Genomic DNA, 15295 nt, shown 5'->3' on the forward strand with positions numbered 1-15295 from the left:
ACTATATATATTTTCATTTCAATAATATATACATTTCTTGGCTTTTAAGATGAAAAAATAGAGTATCCTCACTGCTGATATGCATTAGTTTATGTCAAGCAGACTAAGCTTCTGAATACAAGATCATCAGTGTACAAATACAGGTTTTACTAAATTGTAGAGCTATTCCAACTTTTGTCTGCTGTCTTGTGAACACTCCTTTAAAATCTGACCTCTTTGATCTACAAGGTATTTTTCCCCTAAAAGAAATGCAGAAAATTTGCCTGCAACAAAAGTACAAATATCTCTTAATTGAGTGTTAATTTTTATGTGCCAACTCTTGTTAACTGGAATTTGAGAAGGACAACTTAGAAAAATGTTCTCCAGTGATGATTATGCTTTTCTATATAATATATATATATATATACATACATATATGTACACAGGTATGACTACTTTTTGATCATTATAGAAATCAGTCATTAATTTGTTGACATACATCATGACATATATCTGTTGTTGGAGTAGATAGAACACAGGAAAAAATGTTTTCAGATATGCAGGGAAAGAGAGGAAGGGAAGGGAAGGGAAGGGAAGGGAAGGGAAGGGAAGGGAAGGGAAGGGAAGGGAAGGGAAGGGAAGGGAAGGGAAGGGAAGGGAAGGGAAGGGAAGGGAAGGGAAGGGAAGGGAAGGGAAGGGAAGGGAAGGGAAGGGAAGGGAAGGGAAGGGAAGGGAAGGGAAGGGAAGGGAAGGGAAGGGAAGGGAAGGGAAGGGAAGGGAAGGGAAGGGAAGGGAAGGGAAGGGAAGGGAAGGGAAGGGAAGGGAAGGGAAGGGAAGGGAAGGGAAGGGAAGGGAAGGGAAGGAAAGGAAAGGAAAGGAAAGGAAAGGAAAGGAAAGGAAAGGAAAGGAAAGGAAAGGAAAGGAAAGGAAAGGAAAGGAAAGGAAAGGAAAGGAAAGGAAAGGAAAGGAAAGGAAAGGAAAGGAAAGGAAAGGGGAAGGAGAAAAAGAAGGAAATTTTAACTGCTGCTTTGTTTTGGGTTCAGCCTTGCAAAGTTATATAATGTACTTTACCATCTTTATGTAAAAATGTTTTGCATGTTATACTTTCGTTACATTTTGTCCATTATAGGAAGGATTGCCACATTTCACAATAAATTTCAAAACGCACGTCATAGAGTATTTCAGACATGAAAACTGCATTGTTAAAACATATCAAAACAAAACAAAAACACCCCAAAAACATCACTCCATGCCCTGAAGGAAAAACCACCACAAGCTAGGAAGAAATAAAATGAAATCACAAGGGCAAAAAGCAGAAATCACCAAGGAAAACTCTGGACATTATGACACAATGGATTCTTAGTTGTGTTGTCTTTGCCTAAGAAGGAAAAGTGTCATTCCTCTCTAAATAACGTTTTTACCATTTGGGGAAGGAAAGAGATAAGTAGAATGATATCCACTGAGCAAATTAAAGCAGTCTCTTGTCATCGTGCATCCATACAACCAGCCTGCGTCCTCAGTGAGAGATGAGAGACAGTTGTGGATAATAAGAGGAGAACTACAAGAGCTTAAAAAATAATAATAATATATTAAAAAAAAAAAAAAAAACGGATCGCTTTCCACCCTCTACTTGGAGAACTGGGGCTAAGACGGTTTTGGGTTGGGTTTTGCTGTGTTTTACCACGGTAGGCATGTGCTGGATTTCATTTTCTTTCTCTGCCTCTGCTCTGGCTCCAGCGAGCTGGTTGCCTGGAAGACTGAGACTGAGGAAAGGAGAGATTTGAATGAAAAAAGTAAACATTACCAACAAAGACTATAATTGAAAGGGGCTTTGTGAACAAGGGGTGTTGTCGGAGAGCAGAATGGGCGAGGGTGGGGCTGCCTGGGGCTCTTTGTCTGCGCTCACACTGGAGCTGCCTGTAGTGCTGCATTGTACTAGGCAGGAATTTACCATCTCACAAGCAGGCTAATAGCTACCTCCACAAACAAATCGAACTATAAGGCTTAAATATTTATAGCTATTTATGACTTCATTTTAATAATTAGTGGCCACCTCCACTTTCAGGGCTTATTTTTTCCTTCTTTATTTTTTTCTTTTCTTTATTTTTTTTTAAATTATTATTATTATTATTATTTTTTATGGACTGTACTAATTGGTTGTTAGGCTGCAGAACACCACTTCTGAAGCTGTTCTATGGATGCTCTGCCACCCAGAAATGACTGAGGAAAAATAGCTCTACAACAATTATTTGTAGTATTTACAATCCAGCCATACTTTAGAACCACAATTTCAGATTCTTTACTTGGATGGCTAGAATTTTTGGTCTTTTTCTGTTTAGTTTTCCCGCAGAAGTTTTTTTTTGTTTGTTTGGTTGGTTGGCTGTTTTTTTTTTTCAAGAATTTAGTGTCAACTGATGTGCACAGAATGGGAACAGGAAAAATACAGATCGTAAAGAGAAGAAGAGTGCAGATGATTGCTGCTAACTACTTAGCTGCATTTGAAGCAGTTTGTGCAAAGTAGTACAGCTGAACTTGGTGTATAGTGTGTAAGCATCCTGTCAATAAATGATACTAAATGGAGCTGGGAAAAGATACCAGCAATAACCATCATTGGATTATTTTTATCTAATTTATATAGCTACATGATCTAAACAGAGATTTCAATACAGCAAATACCTCTAGTCTCCTTGACTGCGTAACCTCAAGCTGGTGATTTTATTCTTTTATTAAAAGTCTATATATCTTTAAGCTATTGTGTACATATCAATGCAAACAATTAAGCCAATGAAAATATCTCAGAAAAAAACAACTCATTTTACATTTTGAAATTGTTTACCAACTCTCTCTGACTCCTTTGTCACAACACTTTTCTGTTTACCTGAATGCCAAGTTATAGTTTTATTTCCTGATTTTCTTATTACTGTGGTGAAGACCATAATAGAATTTTTGTTAACACATGTTCTCTTTTACCATAATGCTCTCATAATGCTGGGGTAAATCTCATAGCTTGAAGTTAGCCCTTAAGGAAATAGGAGATGGGTTAAAAGGAAGCAGGGAACTATTCAGTTCATGAAAGGCTTCACTTTTGGACATTTCTTTTTATTTGCACCTTTTTTAAGGGCCTGATCTAATACTTGTTGTAGAAAATTGAAAGATCCCAAGTGGCTTCATTGGGATTTGAATAAGTCAATAAATCCTCTCTCTTCACTCTATATAATCGTATACCTCAAGAAAAGTCGTGCTCTGCTCTGTGAGATCAGAACACAGCTCTGTGGCTGTAAGCAAAATTGCTCAGTGTGTAGCATGCAGTGATGTGGATTTGCTGTGTAAGCAGTAGGTTCAACATTTTCTTCTCTGCGATGCAGTTTGCTCAGATGTTCATACATTTGACCAGTCAATGTCTGAAGTATCCTACAAACTGTGGTAAGTGCTGGGTATGCGTGGAATGGCATTTAAAATTGGTAGAAGGAAGTGCTTTGTTTCACAGTTTTCACAGAAATGTGCTAATGACCATTTCCCGTACTTCTATGCAAACATTTGCGTCTACATCTATTAACATCTTTATTCCATCTGACATAGTTCTCAGAAAAATAGCACGATCACTTTGTCTGCATTCCTGAGTGGTAGCAATGACGTATTTAAATGTTGCTCAATGACCTCTTCTCAATGTAGGGTATGTTCAGAACAGTTCTTAATTCTGAGTTTCTGTTGACTTTCCCGTCACTTAGGAAATTCATGAGCAATTTTAGCTGTCAGGGTAAAATAAGGCATTTAAGTTTTCGTATTTTAACATTTCTCCTCCTTCTCAAAATTACAGAAGTTGCAAAAAAACAGGAATTGCAAGAAAGATAAAAGCCAATATGTGGTGACCAAAAGAAAACATTATAAACATTCTTATCAAATTTTAGATGTTTTAAGGGCTATGCTGCATATCTGTGTAGAAATACATATGTGATTTCTTTAGTTATGTTTTAGAAATAAATATCAGGGATTATTTTACTCTGAATGGAAGAGTAACACAAAGAAGGGTATGCAAAAATTTGTTTCACAAAAAGTATATGCTTTATGATGCCCTTCTAAGTGTTATGCAAAGTCACGGCCAGAAGAAATTCTTGTGTTAAAGTTATAGACTTTGCTATGCCTGAAATTAGAGAAAATGTTTATAACGATCCATTATGTACTTAAAATATACAAAGGCCTAGTAAATTTTTTACTGTTTCTTATCACCTGCTGTATGAATTTAGAATTTTCCTGTGTATTGCCTCTGTTTCCTTAAACAGTAGTCATCCTCCCAGTGAAGGCTTGTGTCATTTGTGTTGTTTCTTTTAGCTGCAAAAGTTTCCTTCCTGTTATTATCAGTACGTGCAAAATCCAGAGACCAGCAATAACTAAACTATTTGAGAGGGAGCTGGATCCAATACTTATCAATCACTGGGACAGGCTTTAATTATAAAGTGTTTAAATAAATTTAGTTGCTGATCAAATCTGTCGTAATGACAGATAGGAATTGTAGTCCACTCACGCACAGACAGCTATTGGGGTCATCAGGACTCTGGAGGCTACTACCTTGCAAGAGCATAAAATAGAATTCAGGTTGTGAAAGATAATATCTTTCAGGTTTGCATCTCTATAATCTGGAGCCTTTGAGAATTAGAAATTGCATATTTCATTTATGAGGCCCTGGAGAAATGATGGCCTCACAAGTCTCTCATGACCTTCAGGCAATATGAGTATCCTATATATTTGACTTTTCATTTTGGAAGGTGAAACAAGAAGGTATTACTAACTGCAAGGTTCACAAGCTGGTAGCTGATGGCTCTGTAGCAAAATATGGAAATGAAGGTGCCAAGAGCCACAGGTTGCACCTTTCAAAATCTAAACACTAGGAAAACATTAATTACTGGGAGCATGTGTGAACAAATGAAGAACTTATTTCTGGTCAGGAAGTTCTGAGTCCGGAAGGCCAACAATCCTCTTTCACTGTTGGTAGTTATTCTGTAACTTTTACCATTTCAGAGAGAAGACAAATTACCCTATTAGCATTGGAACTAATTGAGGATGGTTTCTTACAGAGTTCGATAGGTTCTTCTACCAAAACGACTCCTCCTATAAGAACAGAAGTAGGTTCTTCTATAGAAGAATAGAAGTAGGTAGAAGTAGGTTCTTCTACCTCTGTACCCTTCCTATTTTTGCAGTGAGATAATAACATTAGGAGTTCATTCTCACCCACTTACCAGCTTGACAAGAAGCAATTAACATCATGGCTGGTTTCAAGCAATGGAAGTGCTGATCCACAGGCCTGCATGTGTGTATTGACTGGGTAGCCATAGTCTGGTAGCACTGCTAACTGGTAACTTAATGGTACAGGAAAAAAAAAAAAAGGGGGCTGGGGGGTGTGGGGAAGGGGAGGGGGGGTCTGTCTTCTGCATCCAGTCAAAGATTTTCTGGATACCTACAGGAATTGAATTATTTTTTTTTTAATCTTTTGAGGATGTGTGAAATTTCTCTGAAACCTATTGAAACTAGCTGACTGGTCAAAAATCACTAAAGGAGAACTATCAGTCAGACAAATGGACAACACAGCTTAATTTCCCTGGAAAACAGCCTATGTTTTCAAATCCCAACTCCTATTGCTGCAGTTATTTTCTCACATGTGTAAAACCACTTATTAAGGACTTTCACTATGTTCAACTAAGCAGCTTGGGAAGGACATAATAAAAGAAGACTTTTAATGACTAGCAAGAAAACAAATTTTCTCATTCTGAATGATTACATGTTGAATGATGCATCAAGCATATCTGCAGAATGTAGCTGCTTGCTACTAAATATAGCAGAGTTTTTTTGACTTAAGTAGTTATCTTGGAACAAGAGGCTTGTCTTTTACCTTTTGCTCACCTACTTCCTTCACTTATGAGCAATATTAAACCCATTTGCGTGCCTGTCAGCCTGTCACACACAAGTTTACATCTATACTCCTGCACTTATCTGTATCTACAGCCGTTATGCACAAAATGGTCTTATAGAACTGATTTTTTAAAAAAGACCACCTTGCTTTCTGCTCAAGATCAATATTTGTCATAGTGTTTATAAGAAATCAGCCAACTGCACAGCTGATTCTCTTGAAGGAACAGACAGCTTTGTCCGTAAAACAATTCCTATGCAGATCTGAACCTAGTGAACTGTTCATGTTTTCTGCTCTGCTCTGCTCTCCTCTCCTTCTCTCCGTCCCCTTCCCCTTCCCCCCTTCACACACATTTATTTATTTATTTATTTATTTTAATGAAACTTTGGGATTCGGGCTTTTGGGGACTGAGATTGTTGCTAACAGGTTCCTCCTCCTCTTTAAAACCTTAGCTGCTGTGTAACAACTGCCATAATGAAGCTTGTATCCTGTGTAAGGTTCTCAGGTCTGGAGGTATGTGAAATAATACAATACTTATTTCTAGTTTCTATTCAACTGGAAATACTGTGTTGTCAGGAAAAAAAAAAAAAAAGAGAGATTTTTTGAAACATCAATTTCCAGTATTATTTGAAAAGAATAACAGGTCATAAAAGTAGTGTAAGGAAGAAAAACAAATCTGTCCTGATGTAACAGAAACTGAAAAGTTTGTGTGTAGCCAGTAATTCTGGAATATTATTAGCTTTGTAAATGAAATGGACTGTTCCACATGTATGTTTTACTCCTGAAAGGAACCGTACAGAACCCTATGAGCAGTGGGAAGAGGATGAGGTTCTGGGGCTTTTGTGAGCTCTAGTCAAGAAGTGAGAGATAAAAAGCATGAGTTCATTTTAAGAGTGAACTTGAATATATTCTACAGAGGTGTAACATTCACATGCTGGAGTAAATATCACAAAGCATCTTTTGCTTCTGAAACATAACTGCTGTCATAATGACCATCTGCTGGCTGTAGGTTTCTAACATTCCCTGACCTATGACATTTATGACAAATTGTGCACCGAAGTGCTAGAGACGGCTTGTTAAAATGAAGCCTGAGGCCCACAAGTTCTCAACCCCTTTTGTCTTTAAAAGCATGGGTTAAATGGGAACAAGAAGTAGTTTGGACAGAAAACAGACATGGCAACGGCTAAAAGGAAATGAAATCCTAATCCTCTAACCCTTTGACTTTTGCAGCTTGCTGCACAGCAATGTGCTTTCAACCATTAAACTACCTTAACCTTCTGAAGAGTCAAATCCGTTCAAATTGACTGAAAATTTGCACATCACCACACAAGCCTTGATTGATTCCTATTTGAAAATTGTATGGAAGACAACTATTTAATGCAATATTTCTAACAAACAAAATATGTTTCACAGTCACCTACTGTGCACAATGTAATTGGTGTCATATAAAAGCAATGTGAAGAAACACTTTTCAAAGTCAAAAAGTTAGTCTATCTGTAAAACACTCTAGTGTCAGTTAGATTTAGACAGATCTATAGAATTTCTTCAGGACTAGCACTTATATATACAGGCACTTTAAATATATATATTATATAATATAATATATATATAATACATATAACATACATATATTATATATATAATATGTATAAAAATATACATATATATTTAACTTTCTTTGCTACATTCACTAGCTTGTCCTGTTGTACTTCTGGATTTTTGGCTTTAAGATATCAAAAACTTAAACTTCCAACCTTTGGAAAAATTGGAAATTTACTTTTTTTTTAAACTTATTTCTCTTTTAAAATTATAATGGTCTATTTTAAAGTGAAAAGGGAAATACTACTATTTATTTAATCACTGTGATGCCTCTCAAATTTTAGCAAATGCCACAAAACCGTTAATTATTAAAAACACAGTAACAAAATAAAAAATAGTATAAGCCTACATATTAAAATAACAAAATAGTAACATAGCACATGTGTATTTTGAAAAAAACACCTATTGACATTTCATACTAAAATTCAGCTGTTTTTCTTTACCTAATATTTTAATTGAATCAATATAAGAAATTGCATTGAAAAAAATCTCAAAATCAAGTACTAAGTTTCTGATAAAACGGAAAAAAAAATAAAAATAATAATAAAAAAAAAAGTCGGGCTAGGAAATCCACCAGGAGAAGATATTTCAAATCTACATGCTCCTGGATGCTTTTTAAAAAGATTTTTTTTTTTTTTGTACAGTGTGCCATAAACTTGTTATTGAATAATGACCTGTGAAAACATAGAAGGGATTACATGATGATGGTGTTGCAAGACTGCATGATGATGTTTAGTCAAACCACTGTAGCATTTTGTTATTGTAGGAATGAATGCATATACCACCAGCTTCATCAGCAGAAGCTCCCTGACATGTAACTTGGCGGCATTAAGTTCAAAACAGAAAACTAAATGTATAAAATTAGCAGAAATATGCATACAACAGGTTTTCTAATCCTTCCTCTCTACAGTCTTCTACAATCTATGTTTCTTTCTTCCTGTCATCGGGATGTCTCATATTTTGTTACCTTTATGACATCTCTAGGAAAAAACAGACTACTATGATTGACTTTGTCCTAGACTATATCCAGTCCTTGGCTTCTCCTTTCACAAAGTGATGCTGTCCTGAAATGAATGAAAAACACTAAAATGGCTGTTGGCAGGAACGAGAGTTTATTTTTAGTCACTTGTGCATCAGAGAATCAACCTGGACTGTCAACCGAGCTACTAAGGAAAAGATAAAAAGTTCATAATAAAGGGAAAAAGTCCATATAAAAGGAAAAAGCCGAAGAATGTGATGGATACGTAAGATTCATAATTCAAGCAAAGGTTTAAGCAAGTATGAAAATCACTATACTAAAGGCTTTGTTTAAATTGGATATGCTTTTAATTTGTTTCCGTTAGAAAAATACCAGATATGACCTTCATCTCCATAAAGTCCCAGTCACCTTAATTTTTTGCCACATTGATTTACATGGAAAGAAATTAATGAACATACAACTTAGCTAATGCCTACTAAACTGTTATATACAAAGATATCTGGAATCATTCACTGTAAATAAAGTAGCCTACATATAAAATATCTCTGGTGTATTATTATCTAACTTTGAAAGTGTAGATAAGACAGTAAATTATTTTGCTGTCTGACATAGGTCTATAAACTTTTCTTCAAATTTTCATTCTACATCAGTGTAAAAGACAAAAGGCAGGCTTTGCAAAGTTTGCTCAGTTATTTTCCTGAGGAAAAAAAAAAAAAAAGTGAAGAAAGGGAAGAGAAAAAAAGAAACTTAAATAAGGATAACAGACAGCTCAGTGAGCTCAGGCATTCACATAGGGAACAGAAGATTTGGGTTTTATTCTTGTACTGCCAGATCTCACATTCCAGTGCTCTACTCCTACGTTGAAATAATTAATTGTGTTCTGGGAGTGGGAAGACCTGACATAAGCACTGTGTCTGAGACAGGAGAGGATGACCAACCTTAATTCCATGTTTATTTATTTCTGTGAAGTAGAATAGCTACAACTGATGAGACCAACTTTTGAATCACTCAGGAATGAGTCTCAAGCTTCTCTCCCACATCTCCAAGTGAATATGGTAACCCCAGTCAATAGTCCAGGCTATTCTAAGACTTTTGCCTTGGTTTTGATCATAAGCTGTGCTGGAAAGCTGAGAGATTTTGCATATTTTCTGTGTCCTTCATTTCTCCTCCACACTATTCCTCAGAGGTTTTGTTTTGATGAACTGACTTTTTTAAAATTACACCTGAAAGTCAGAAAAATTCCTGTCTATGCTTATTCTTGACTAGACAGAAGTGATCATCTTTAGGTAATTCTGTGGTGAAGAGACTTCAAACACATTTAATTTTATTCTTAAATTCATTATGGAACATATACTTAGGTATTAAAACAAAGCAAAACAAAATTTATTTAACACTAATGCATACTTACAGATGAAATGCCTTGGTATCTTCACCACCCCCAAAAAATACAGGTTTATCTTATCTCATACATTAAGCCTGACAGGTCATGAAAGTACACCAAGAAAAGTAGGTCCAGACACTGGAAAGGACAAACACTAGTTCGTAACAAATGGCCAGACAGTAATTTTCTACCAGAGCACTAAGTTTCCACTCTTTTTCCATGGCCAAAACCATATCATATCTAGCTTAATAGAAAAACATCTAACAATTTATGTGTATCTGTATATAACACTTATTCAATCTTCTGAGTAGCTTGTTCTTACAGCCTTAGGTTTCCTCTTCAGTATTGTTTAAAATATATCAAAATATGGATTTTGGGTATCTCCTTTTTCTTCGGTATGAAAACATTTCCAAGAGTCTTGATCCCCTCTGAAGTTTGTGCAACAGCCCTCAAAAACCTCAGCACCTCCAGACTAGCCCTTAATTAAACAGACAAACAAACAAACAAAAGCAAAGCAAAGCAAAACAAAACAAAACAACCAAACTTAAAGACACTAAAAATATGGCACATTGATTATGTTTAGAACTTGCTTTCTATATGAACCTACATTTTCTATGCTGTTCTAAATTATTTTGTAATGACTGTGGACAAAAGTAGAGAGTACTTAGTATGTTATATTTTGTTTTCTGTTCATTGCTTAAAGACAAGTATATAGGTCATGGAGGAAAACAAAACAGTTTTCTGTGTGAGCAATAGTCCTCTAACTGTTGTGCTTATAGCACTAATCATGAGTTATGCATTCCAGTTCAAACTGCAACAATATATTATGACATTAAGGTCATTGCAAATCCTACATCAAAGAAAACTACTGGTATTAGAAAGCATGATTTTAAATACCTCCCAGTTTGTCAAAACAAATTATTCATTTAAAACATTAATAAGCAGACTAACTTATGAAATTACATTCTCTCTAAACAAGTTAGAAAACTTCCTCTCAAAGAGTCACTGAAATCTGCTTAGATATCTGAATAGTAGTCTCATTTCAATTCTGCAAACACTACTGTGTACTTTATTACAAGCGGTCTTTGTAGTTTGTTGTTTGTGAAGCAAATCTCATGATTTGAAGCTGCCATGGCCCTTTCTCTCATATGTTTTTTGTAATCTACTAAAAACATCAAAGCAACCCTGTGACTAGGGTCCTGTCTACAAATAAAAGTAATAAAAGCCTTACTATGGATGTTATGTGGAGGTCACAGATACCAAAAATTCCTCCTTGCTTGAATATCTGTAATCAGATTTATTAGAGAAGGGTAGTTCATCCTGCACCCACAAGTATCCTTGTCCTCAAAGGCAATTCAATGCAACCAAAGGCAAGATGTTACAGCTATTGCCTTGGACTTCTGTCATGTGAAAGAGAACATCTTTCTTTTTCAGATTTGTGAACAAGATACTGCTGTGGGAGGGCATGGAGACAATAAAGTGCTACATTTTCCCCCTGCTACCCATTTGAGCTTATCTATCCTAAGGGCTTCTCCTGCAATCTTTGCTGCTACAGCCTGTCTTAGAAGTGTGCCAACAGAGATGGGTGCTTTAGTAAAGCATGGCTTCTGCAAAGCTTTTTTACAAGAAGTATTTCTCTTCTTGCTACAGTGAAGTTTGTAATTTACAAGCTATGCCAAACAAGGCAATACATACTTTTATAAATATCTAATTGCAAGTGGAAAACACAGCTCACCTGTAGTTGACTTTTCTCCTCTGTACCTGATAACATGCCTGATTTGCCCAAACCACTGCTAGAGCTAGAAAATAGTAAAAGTTATGCAAGGTTGAATGCTCCATCATTCAGTCCATTCATCAGATCCATCAGGAATGGACTTCCTGATTTCTTTTTGAAAGAGATGCTAGATAGCCTATGATCTAGAGGAAGTGGCTCAAAAATATCTGTTTTCACATGAAAACCAAACCAAGCCAAACAAACCAGACCAACTTTCATATAGGTAAGGGCCTTAATGATCTCCTTTGAGTAATTCACAAATCTGGGCAGTTCTGTGAGGCCTAGTCTTGAATAACGATCTGTGAATTTCATTCTGAATCCACAAAATTTATAAAATAGAAAACATGAAATAAAGGCAGACTACATGGTTACTACATTATTCCAACAGTCTCAAGAAAGAGCTCATGTTAGTGGATAATATTTTGCTACAACTAGACAGAGATTCTTAATGAAAATTACAATATCTATCCTTAGACTTGTAGCTTACCCAGGAGATAGCAGGATTGTTCGCAATTAATGGTAAAACCCTGAAGGAAATTCACAAGTTCCTTCTCCGTACTATTCTTATTTCTGTGAAAAGAAATAAAAGGACTTTTTTGCACCTTCTGTCAGAAATGGTGGTGAATTTTCTTCAGATACTGCAGGCACAACAACTGTGCATAACAGATGTCAACCTGTGCTTTAAAATCATATAACTATACTGGTATATCAAGAACAAATACCCTACCACTTTTGTATTAAAAAGAAATAGGTAGTGAGCATAAGGACAAGCTTTTAATCACAGAGGACTAAATTTATGCTCTAGTCAGATTGTGAAACCAGTCATTTCACAAAATTACTGAAAAAGGTGGAGATTTTTTACATGAAATACTAGTTGTCCATAATTTCAGGTTATCACTGAATTAACGTGCAAAACAATTTTCTACATGCATAAATTAAAAAAAAAAAAAAGACTATTTTTTTTTTCAAATTGTCATTAATAATCATAACCGTGTGCAGAAGGAATGTATATTTTTTCACTGAAGTCTACCTTGATACTGACTATTACACTTTGGCTTTGTTTTGTGACATTATGTCTACCTATTTTACATACCTGTGGTCTACTATTGCATTTTACAATATCCTGATATCCATCCATAGAAAGGAGTATGATTAGATCTCTCACTAATTTGCAAACAGATTATTCTCAGCTGTTTTTACAGTTATGTGCTCTGATGCAGTTAATCCATGGGAATGTGATCAGACACATTGACTTACCTGCCTGTCTTACCTGCCTGAAGTCTAACTTGTTGGGTTTTGTAAGTATTCTTGCAGTGAAACATGGACTGTGAAATCCTGCATTGTTCACAGGAAAGTGGCTTAAAAATGTAATCTGGGAACAATATCAGATGGTAGTTACCTGGCCAATGTTTCTAGCAGCCAAAGTGTTCTTGGCTCTGGGACTGTTTTGGATGGAGAAAACTGGTGCTCTGGAAGAATCTGCAGACACATTATATCTAGAAAAGAGTTTATATTAGTTTTAACTGCTAGTTAGAAAAGTGGTTGTCTAAAGCAAATCCTTTGGTGCAGCACAGATGGAGAGAGAAGAATAGGGCACCAGAGGCATCCATACTAGGTGGACAGTTGAGTCACCAAAAAAGAAAGAGGTTACCTTGGTGTGTGTGATGGGTTAACCCCCTGGTTACCAGGTGCCCACCAAGCTGCTCTCTCACTCCCTATACTCAACAGGACAGGGGAACAAATATGATGGAGGAGCTCATGGGCTAAGATAAGGGCAGAAAAATCAATCACTAATTACCGTAATAGGGAAAATTAACTTGACTTGGGGAAGATTAATTTAATTTATTGCCAATTAGTAACAGAGTAGGGCAGTGAGAACTAAAAACAAACAAAAAACACCTTTCTGCCCCCCCTCATCCCTTCTTCCCAGGCTCAGGTTCACTCCTGCCTCTTCTTTCATACCCCATGTGTTGCAGAGCACCTCCTGCTCTCCTTCTGCACTGACCTTGGGGGCTGCAGGGCTGCTTCTTTCTCATTTCTCACCCCTCTCTCCCAGCTGCTATAGCACAGCAGTTTTTTTTTTTTTTTTTAACTCTTTCTTCATCTGCTCTCCAAGAGCCCAACCAACGATGCTCATGGCCCAGCTCTGGCCAGCAGTGGGTCCCTTTTGGATCGGCTGGAGTTTGCTTCTCCCTGACATGGGGCAGCTGCTGGGCTCTGCTCAGAGGGCTGCCCCTGCAGCTCTCCACTGGCTGCATAAACCCAATACAGTGTGACACAGTGCTGTCCATTATGCAATTCCTTCCAAACAGAATAATGGACAAATAAAATACTCAGGCCCCACCACATGAGTATGCTTTCCCATCTGTGCTACATCTATGTTTACATTTAGTATTACCATTTGTATGTCTGACTGATATGATCTGTTGGGGATGCCTTTTTTTTTTTTTTTTTTCCCAGTCTAGGATTAATTAAGGTTACAAAAGCTTTCTGAGGTGATTTCTCTGTTAAATTCAGATCCCTTTACATTTTCAGCTCAGGAAGGAAGATAAGTAGCTGAAATACTATGTCTTTGCTTCTATGTTATATCAGGAGAACACAAAGCATGGCGATGTGGTAACCAATACATGGAAGCGGTGGAAACTGTAAACTGTTGAATAAGTACGTAGCTTTCCTGAGAAGACATCAATGGAGATGTGGCGTCCAGCTGAGACATGACACCAAGACCTTAGAATATCTGAATACAGAACATTCCCTCTGGAAAGTGGGCTTTTCTCCTCCCTAAATGGCTAAATGAAATAAACAGAAAAGAAAAATAAACCAAGAAAGCTTCTATTCGGAGATGGTAAATCTGTACAGTAGATTGAGAAGGTAAAAGTAGTCTATATAGTGTCAAATATTCACACTTCCTTAGAACAATATCTTAGATAACTATTTTTAAAAAAGAACAGAAAACTGAAACAAGTCAGTTTTTCAAATGCACAAATGTCATATGGCCATGGAAAATATATTTTTCAGCTGTTTGACAAGATTTTCTTAAGGTTAAAAATCTGTGTCTTCAGATTCTCCTAAGGTTTAAAAAAATTTATTTAATGGTTAATTTTCACAAAGATGAGAAGACCATTGGCTGAGCTTGATGGTGACTGAGCACTGTTCAACAAGGTTGTTAAAAAAGATCCCAAACAGTTATATACACACATGTGCACACACGCACACATATGTTGGTACATATATCTCAAAGTTCACTCTGATGTGACATTAAAAATAGATTGTTAGTACAGTTAAGTATTATTTGAGCAAATAAGAGACATAAGATTGTGATCTTTTGCATATAAAGAACTAAATTGATCTTCCAGGTCAGTAATAGGGGCCCAGCTTTTCATGCCTGTTATGCATCATCATCATAATTAACAAAGCTTCATCATCATCTTCATCTCTGGGAGTTCATTATGGAACATAGAATTGTTTAAAGCTTTAGTTCATTCATTCCTTCAGATACTGCCCTGGTCAGCTAAAACCAGCTAACAGGCGTCAAGTAGCATATGTGAACTGAATGTTAATGAACTCCAGATCTACTGCTTAATTTTTGGAGGCCATAAATATTTGGATGGTGTAAAAGTTCATTAAAGATTCTTACTAAGACATTAGTATAGTGTCTATTGTTTTGAGCCAACCTATTTT

The 15295-nt window shown here is 36.3% G+C and overlaps 1 protein-coding gene and 1 long non-coding RNA gene across 2 annotated transcripts; both read right to left on the bottom strand.

Annotated features, from left to right (window-relative positions):
• Window positions 1–794: 794 nt before the first annotated feature.
• LOC310889086 lies at window positions 795–5320 on the bottom strand. Its single transcript, XR_014576370.1, has 2 exons — window positions 5214–5320; window positions 795–1742 (listed from the first exon to the last, which is right to left on the bottom strand). It is a non-coding gene; the product is annotated as an uncharacterized lncRNA (long non-coding RNA).
• Window positions 5321–7598: 2278 nt separating this feature from the next.
• Window positions 7599–13600, bottom strand: LOC310889085 (uncharacterized protein). The gene is made up of 5 exons (XM_083816070.1): window positions 13577–13600; window positions 13014–13110; window positions 12102–12184; window positions 11576–11639; window positions 7599–10318 (listed from the first exon to the last, which is right to left on the bottom strand). Exons 2-5 carry the CDS (start codon window positions 13103–13105, stop codon window positions 10180–10182), a joined length of 378 nt encoding a protein of 125 aa, XP_083672196.1. The 5' UTR covers window positions 13106–13110; window positions 13577–13600; the 3' UTR covers window positions 7599–10179.
• Window positions 13601–15295: the final 1695 nt, after the last annotated feature.

The sequence above is a fragment of the Anser anser genome, assembly GCF_964211835.1.
Source record: "Anser anser genome assembly, chromosome: Z".
Classification (NCBI taxonomy): domain Eukaryota; kingdom Metazoa; phylum Chordata; class Aves; order Anseriformes; family Anatidae; genus Anser; species Anser anser.